Source organism: Diadema antillarum, unplaced genomic scaffold (assembly GCF_040938485.1).
Source record: "Diadema antillarum isolate AM-2024a unplaced genomic scaffold, OU_Dant_1.0 seq00002720_RagTag, whole genome shotgun sequence".
Lineage (NCBI taxonomy): Eukaryota > Metazoa > Echinodermata > Echinoidea > Diadematoida > Diadematidae > Diadema > Diadema antillarum.
Window position 1 is genome coordinate 1 of NW_027273318.1, and position 8,724 is coordinate 8,724.

An 8,724-nucleotide genomic window follows, 5' to 3' on the forward strand; every position below is an offset into this window, starting at 1 on the left:
AAACAAACAAACTATAAAGTTATGACAATAGGGGAACAAATTAAAGGGAAGCAGTCCTGAGATTTTCACTGTACTGATAATTAAGAAGAGTAAAAAATATAAACTTTCACCAATTTATACGCGTGGACATCAAAAATTGTCTCCGTACGCGATTTTAAAAAATAATTCCTGCAAGCGATCGTGTAAGAGCCTGCCAAAAGGTGCAACGTCATTGATGCCCTACTCTCAAGTTGACAGCCGTGCCTCAGAAAACCAAATTAAGTGTTCAAAATGATCATATCTGATTTTTTCATAAAATGTGACAATATGTGGTTTTATTATTTCAAACAAAATATTTCAAGCTTATTTATATATACAATTAATATAAAAATAAATAGTAAACATGTATTTATAAATAACTAGGGATGACGAGCAGAACACCGCTGGAAAGAGTTGTGCATCGATGACGCATGACTCTCCGCCAAGACTTGCTCATTTGCAGAGTCACACTTTTTAACCGAAATGTACGAGCTTATTTGGTGATTTGAAAGTTTGTTTTTGATGAAAGTAGTTCATTGGAGGTACCAACAACAACATATTTTTTTTTAATTTCGTGAGGACTGCGTCCCTTTAATCACTTGTCTCGCAAAGAAAATCATAGTGAGGTGTACGACGTTTCGCTCACTACTGCTGAGCTTCGTCAGGTACAATAAGACACTGTGGTGTGTGCACGCAGGTTATAGCGTGTATGCGGACGTGGTGGTGGGCACGCCGCTATCGGGGCCGGGTCGGCAGTGCGCCATCCTGTGACCGCTGTTTACAGCGTTCATGCGGACCTCGTTGGTAGCACGCCGTCCCCTGGGACGGGTCGGGTAGTGCGCCATCCTGCGTCCGTTGGTTGCCGTTCCCGAACCGCCGAATCGGGACAGCAACCAACGGAATCGGGACGGCGATACGTTGTTCACATCACTTCAATTTTCTTCGTGAGACAAGTGATTTTTTTGTTCCCCTATCGTCATAGTATTCACCGTGATGGTCAACATCTTCACAAGAAACCATAAAGTTGTAAACACTGTCTGAAGTCTCAGGGACGCACCATGGCAACCAGCAAAAGTTTAGATAATTTATTGGCAGTTGTTGTGGCTATTGGTATTATATTAAGTTGTTATAAAAATTTGTGATATTGTAAAATGTGACTCCACAATACTACTCTGCCACTGGGGATAAACATATCTTAAGTAGCACATCTTCAAAGCCCTGTCCATGGTCAGTAGCAGGGAGAAACAGTCGCCATCCACCTTCCTGGTCAGTAGATAGTCATTTTGAGTCACTTGACTCTCGGCTCCCGTGTCATGCTCATTATATTGGCAGGCTTGTTTAAACAGCTTTATCGTAGCTCTATTTTCATTGTCAGTTTGATATAAGGCAAGCCATCATTCCACATATTATGTAAATGATTTCACAGGAAGGGACATCTGTCTTTTGTCCATTTTATATGAGCCTCTGATTTCCTTTCCACCAGCTTTTCAAACAAATTTTAGCCATTTTTGCAAAACTTGTTCTCAACTTGAAGGCTAACATTTCACAACGAAGTAATGCACATCTTTTTAGATATCAACTTTGTAACCAGTACAGTCTTTGTATTATTAACCATTTTTTCATTTTGCTCATACTGTTATATGTCTCCATTAGCAGTCACTTTATGAATAATCAGAACAAACTTTTTTCCCCTTTAAACTTGTTCTTGTATCTGTATGATATCATGTTTCCATGAATTTCACAAATTTTACACATACAATTAATTTGCATAAAATCATAAGAGGTCTTAAACAAACAAACCAAAAAGCAAAAAAGTTTCATTAGAATCTCAACTGAGAATGTATGTCTGAATTATACTGCAGACTTAAATTCATGTTTCCAAAGCTGCAATCATTATATTAAAGGGATTATAATCACTTCAAGTTTCTCATAGGCTTGTAGAAGACTTTCACATTCTCATCACAGAACTGTGAGGATAGGTTTATCTACACTTTGGCACTGGTGATTCTGGTGCCAGTCTTTGAGTGCAGTTAATTGGAAAGTTTATAGTAATTTAACTTGACTGGGGACAATAAATTTAGTCAATTGCGTAGCCGTCTCCCCCCCCCCCCCCCTTCTCTCTCTCTCTCACACACAAACACCCACAAAAATGAGTACGTACTATGTAGTAGATGAAATGCAATTGTAGATGGAAACTTGACTTTTTGGGGTTTCGTATGATTGGATCAACTACTTCTCTTTGTATTGTACTGATCACTTTAATATTAGACCATGCTAACCTCTGTTAAATGTGTCCAAGACATCCAAATCAAAATATAATTATTATTTATCATTTACTATGCAAAATGACATCTATTATAACAAGTTCATAATGACTGTCCACCTTTACTTTAAGCAAAGGAGGGTAGGATTCAAATGTCTGATATATATGCTCCAAGTTTGATCAATACGGATGTTTATTGTTCCTAATCTCTACTGATGCCTTCAAAAACATGTGGCAATCAATGCTTCATATAAACCCAAGGGAAAGAGTAATGATATGTTTTTACATCGCTGTGCATTTAATTACTGCTTCTCAAAGAAAATGAAGAACTCTCTTGTGTGGTAAGTATTTTCTAAAAGGGGTCTCCTGTTTTATAATTACCAATTTAAAAAGATACCAATGAAGACTTGATCATCTTTAAATTCATAAGATCATATCAGTCAATCTTTGTCTTTGTGTTCATATGATGACTTTATCATAACTGATCATCTTCTCCTCAGTGTCATTTGTTTGTAAGTGATTTTCATTGTACCTAGTGGTGATCATCTCTTTCTGTTCTTCTGCCTCTCCTAGGGCCCGAGAAGCTGAAGGACCGGGAATACCTGGGAACCATCCAGAGCATGTGTCTGAACGCAGACTATGCCGCCGTGGCCTTTGAGAATAAGGTCCAGCTACACCTGGTGAGAAATTATGTACTAAATCCAGCTTGTTGTCACATGTTCCTAATATTTCATATCTCACATCTATGACATATGTGAAGTCAAATTTGTGCTAGGCATGATATGTATACCGTTGATGACTTTCAGTTTCTTTTGTGAAAGTACCTGAATATTTCCTACAATGAAATGGGTCTTATTTCAGGAAAGAACCAATTTTTATGGGTATCCTAGCTTGAGACTTAAAGTGAATTGATGTTTTTAGAGTGTGCCTGTATGATGCAGAGGAAACATATACTGTTTTTTTTGTACTTCATTTATGACCAATTTTCCTGTATTGCAAAAATATAATATGGATTCCCGTAATATTAACTAGACCATTTCAGCTGTATAACAGTCTACATGATGAATTGCTGTTTCAAACTGAAAATCAAAGAAGAAACATTAGTAGGTTAACAGGAAAACATAATTTCAAGTATATATTAGTTTGACATTTCTTTTTGTTTGTTTGTTTCCTTCTCCTTTTACAGATTCAGGTAATAATATACTTCTTATATTGCCAGCCAGTGATGTGTCAGTTATGCAGTAGTTTAGATTGTAGACAGTTTAATGAGAAAGGAAATTAATGAATCTACAGAAAATGTGTGATCAATATTGCTGCTTCTTTGAGTCTTCTAATTATTGATATGAATGTGCCATACTCCCCCGGTCCCTTGTAATGACAAAATTTCTCCTGTTTTTGTGTCAAGGTGGGGGTGGGGGGGGGGGGGGGGGGGGCTACAATACAAGGTTACTAGATGTAACATCTGCATTGTATTAGAAAATGCTGTGGACATAATTCCTCAGGTTTTACTCTTTTCATCTTTCTTCTGAAATTGATTTTCCATTTTACCATGGGACCATAAAAAAAACTAATTAGATAAAGTATTCATCTGACTCCTTTGAGATGAAATATTTCATGCAGTGGTACTAGAAGTTCTCAGTACTGACCATTTCTTATAACAATCATATGATGTGATGTATTCTTCTGTAGTAAGTAACCTGGTAACATTCAAATTACATTAAAGTAGACTTTTGTGTAGCTAGGGGTACTTTGGGTGATAAGACTGTACAATACCACAGAAACAGACCTTCCATTCTTTGCATGTCTATATTTTAGCAACATCTATTTGAAAACAGAGTCAACAAAGCATCAAGCCATTAGATACTGTTTTGACAGGGACAACACCTATGTAATATTATCAGTAGTTTATCTTTTAGTGTTTAGATTACGTGTGTATATGCATCTCTAAGGTGCTTTCAATATTAGATGCATGATGATATGCTGTGCTCTTGTCTATACACTGAGGAAGTTTTCAATTTTTTACATGGTTTTGTTTTGTGTCTTTGCCTGAATTTCATGCCTTTCATATGCCAGCTTTCCTGATATAAAGAAGCTTTAATTTCTTTCATACGATGGCATTTCTGAGCTACTCTGTGCTATGCAGAATTTCAATAAATTTACTTGAGAATTACTGAAGTAATATCTGCATCATATTCTAGTTAAAGAAAACTTAATCATTCAAACTATAATTTCATTGATTAATAAAAAAGAAAGAAAATGAAACACACCTCATAGTACTGATTTTCAAGACTTTCCTTCCATTAGCATCCACGTTGGAAGGAGACATATTGTCACATGCAATCAAGATGGACATTATTGAATGTAGATAATACAATGTGGATGAAATACACACTTTATGAGAAAGAGAAAACAAAAATAAGTTTCTGAAAACTTCTGGAAGGAGACTAGTGATATTGTTTTGTATCAGTAATGACATTGTTTTTATGTTACCTTATTATTTTTTCATTAACTCTGCTATACATGCTTTCATTCTGCTTGAGAGATAGCACAGATTTGTATGCCAAGTATTTTGTACTCAATTATTTCTAGGCCATTAAACTTTCCATAGGTGTAAAGGCAACTACCGGTAAACAAGGAGGAGTTAATTTTGTCGTAACCCTTTGGGCACTCTGACCTATATACCATTGACACTGTGTGCAGCATGGTAACTAATGTTGCTGACAGGATTCAGTTTCTAATGCATAGATGGTGTTTGAAACCACTTATCTCTATTATTTACGTTGGTGATGCATGCTGCTTGTCAGTGTTTTCTTCATGTCCAGTTTGATGCCTAGATTTCTCTTCATTCATTGATACTCCATGAGATTGGTTGTTCTGCATATAAGCTTGATCTCTCTCTGTCTTGTTCTTTTTCTCTTTTAGCCTTGCCGAATTTTCTGTCCTACTCCTGTGTGTTTTTAAAGCATTATATACATTCTCTTACTGTTGATCTTTTTGAACTCAACGTTTTCTATTCTTTTCTCACGCTGTGTGCAAAGAAAACAAGTGCTACTAGCTGCTTGTAGCTTTACTTTAACAACAGAAATTCTTCCATGCTCAAAGCTACTCTGTAATTCCCTCTGCTACATTAGAATAAAGAGTATCAACATATTTTGATCTGTGTATAATTAAAAATGCTTTGGGCATACACAGAATCTCATACTGAGTTCTCCAGCAACGGAGCTCTATCTGAAGCATAAAGCATTAATGTGTTAAAGTCTGGCATTGACAGAGGTGTGCATTCTACTTCATTACTTATTCGTTTGCTTATTTAGATTTGTATGAAAACAAAACTGGATATTTACATTCAGAGCGCATGGGTCTGCTTTCATAGTGAGCCATGTTGCAAATATCAGATATTTCAGGTTTGAGGTACAATAGTATTACATGGTAAAACAAGTACTGTAGAAGTGGATATATTTGTGTGAGTAATTTTTTGTGCTGAGCTGAATAAGATGAATTAGTACATACAATATTGTAGAAAACCTTGAAAACAATAGCAAGAAAACAAATAACCCCAACTCATATTTTCCCTGAGTATTATGTAGGAATACTGTTTGACACCTTACTTACAAGTCTCCAAGGTAATAGATCCATCAACTACACAGAAAACAAACAAACAAACAATCATAACTGCAGAACGAGACCAGAACACTTTTGCTAAACTCACATTTTCTTGTGTATCGTGTCGGAGACTGCCATTACTTCAGTCATCGCCTGCATGCGACACTTGACCAGCTCCGTTGGGCAGAGCACCAGGGATGAGAAGAATGCGGCAAACGACCCCGACAGCGCCTTCTGGACCGACGTCAGCTGACTCACGTGTTCCTTGCCTACCGCCTGGCTCACCCCCTTCTGGCACAGCCCATAGCACATGAACAGCACAGCCGACTCCCCGACAATGGCAGCCAGGGCCGGCGTCGTGCCCTCAAAGAGACCCCGCATCCCTTCCTTCCCCAGCGTGTGCCTCAGGCAGTGCATGGAGCCCTTGTAGAGGTGTGGATAGGTCTGCATCTTGACCTTGATCGTGTCAAACGGCTGACCTACAAATGTACAAGCTACCCCACCTGGGAAGGACATATCCACGACACAAAGAAACGTGAACTCAGTGAAAGTGTTTCATTATACTGCTAATTATATGTAATACCAAATATGCAATCCTCTGGTATTTTGAATGCTGACAGAAATTGTATCAATGCACAGGACAAATAAATAGTAAAGGTAAGTGTATCCTACAATGACAGTGACAATTAGTTTATTTGATGAAAATTGGTTTAGAAATGGCTGTGTTATCTAAAAACAATGAGATTGTAATAAAAGGTGGGACCCATCTTTTATTATGACCAGGGACACAAGATGGGCAGTGCACGAACAGTTACTACAATGGCTTAATTTGAGCCTTTAGCTCTCATAAGCTCATAAGTGGTCCTCCAAAATACACTGAATAAATATGATCAACACAAACCATGAAAACAGCAGAACCTTGAAGAGATGTAACACAGACAGCTACATTTTTACATCTGTTACTCTTTATCAAATTCAATGGTACCATCAAACAGGAAGTGGAAAATTTCATTGCAAACACACACACATAAGTGGGTAGTACAATTGTACATAAATAGATACAGTCAAACCTGCCTTAGCGGTCAACTGTTCATAGCGGCTAACTGCTGTATCTGGCCACGGAAACCAATTCCCCTCAAGAAAAAGCCATGTTAAAGACCCAGTCAATAGCAGCCAACTGTCTATAGCGGCAACTTTTTTTTGTCTCCCTTGGGTGGCCACTATATACAGTCAACCTTGCTTCAGTCAACCTCGCATAAGTCAAATAATCGCCAAAGTCTCTTTATATTCTCTTTATATTCTATCGCTTTTAATCCCTCATAAGTCGAATTTTTTCGGAGTCGAAGCTATTTCCTTAGTCCAAATAGATTTGACGTAGGCAAGGTTGACTGTACAAATTTGACTGTACATAGGTATATAGATAGATATATAAATAGATAGATAGATAGATAGATAGATAGATAGATAGATAGATAGATAGATAGATAGATGGATAGAAAGCTGTTGATAGATATAAGATGTGAGTAACTAATTTACCAATAGCGCCAGCTGTGAAGTCAACAGTTGCCTCGTATAACTCTACCATCTTTCTCGATGGGGTCAGGGCAGGCGCCTGGTTACCTCCAGGTGCTGCTGATGCCATTCCTTCCATGACTGCTCAAACTGTGTCTATTGCACTCTGTGTCACTGTCACCTACTTTGCTACAGAGTAGGTTTGTCTGTCCGTTCATTCACGTTTTTACTATCATGAGTATTAGTATCCCTGGTATATGCCCATCAGAAGAGACCCCAGCCAGTCAAGGGTATCCTGAACAGCCAAGACTCTACCATCCAGTGTATCTTATACTGAAAAAAAAGAAAAAAAGGATCAAAGCACACATACCTGGTAATACTTGAAGGAATATGTACTCATCACACACATTAGAGAGGACATAGCATCTATGTAGATCAAAGTATCCCAATCTGAGAAGTACTTCTTATCCACAGATATTTACAAATATATGAGTATAATAAACAGATAGACATACAAATACATGAGTATGGTATACAGGTTGTAGATCCTATCATATTGTTTTACTATGATACATTACAGTACATAGTGCAGAACTGTACACAAGTGTCAATGCAAATTACTACATTGTAGGTCTAGTTCTTTACAGTGTAGTTAAAACTACCAAAGTTTTTTTTTTTTTTTTTCAATGTTATAAATCAAATGTCTCACATCATCAGGATGATGACAGGGTTTACTTTTTATCTTCCTTTCGTAAGATTTTGACCATCACTAAGCAGTGTGGTTATGACGTGTAGACCATATACCAAGGCTGCACACTGGCGTCGGTCTGACAGTCCAGACTGGTAAAGTCACTGTCGGGCAAATAACTTTACAGGAATGCTGGCCCGACATGACCAGTAAAAATATACCTTTGTCATGGCCAGTCAAAAAAGAGGACTAGCCTAATGAAGGGAAGATACAAAAACAATCACATTGTTCGACAAGTTTTACACAAGTGATTGCATCAGGTTTGCCTGGAATACAGCAGCAATCATGCATGACCTAATCAGCATCTAAATCCCACATTTTGTGCAATGCATCATGCTGGATGAAAGGAAAACTGGACACCCATGCCATGTGCTGTCTGTGCTGGATGCCACGGGGCACTTGCACGAAAGATGCGCAAAGGCTGGTGGACGGCAGAATTCACAAACAAAGTGAACCCGTAATACCTACAAAGTGATTAGTTTGCTGACAAATTTGAGTACCCACCGTGCACCGACTCTATCAGTGTGGAATATTAGTAATTTGGAATATATGGCATGCACAAGATCAGGTTAGTTCTGAT

The 8,724-nt window shown here is 37.8% G+C and overlaps 1 protein-coding gene across 1 annotated transcript; it reads right to left on the minus strand.

The window, feature by feature from the left end:
• Positions 1 to 5,986: 5,986 nt before the first annotated feature.
• Positions 5,987 to 7,724, minus strand: LOC139715072 (mitochondrial ornithine transporter 1-like). Its single transcript, XM_071626695.1, has 2 exons — positions 7,421 to 7,724; positions 5,987 to 6,387 (listed from the first exon to the last, which is right to left on the minus strand). Exons 1-2 carry the CDS (start codon positions 7,533 to 7,535, stop codon positions 5,987 to 5,989), a joined length of 516 nt encoding a protein of 171 aa, XP_071482796.1. The 5' UTR covers positions 7,536 to 7,724.
• Positions 7,725 to 8,724: the final 1,000 nt, after the last annotated feature.

Excerpts from the sequence above, each read along its gene's own strand:
- LOC139715072 (XM_071626695.1), bottom strand. The coding sequence starts at position 7,535 with ATGGAAGGAATGGCATCAGCAGCACCTGGAGGTAACCAGGCGCCTGCC. Across the intron at positions 6,388-7,420 it reads CTTCACAGCTGGCGCTATTG|GTGGGGTAGCTTGTACATTT; the intron begins GTAAATTAGTTA and ends TGTCCTTCCCAG.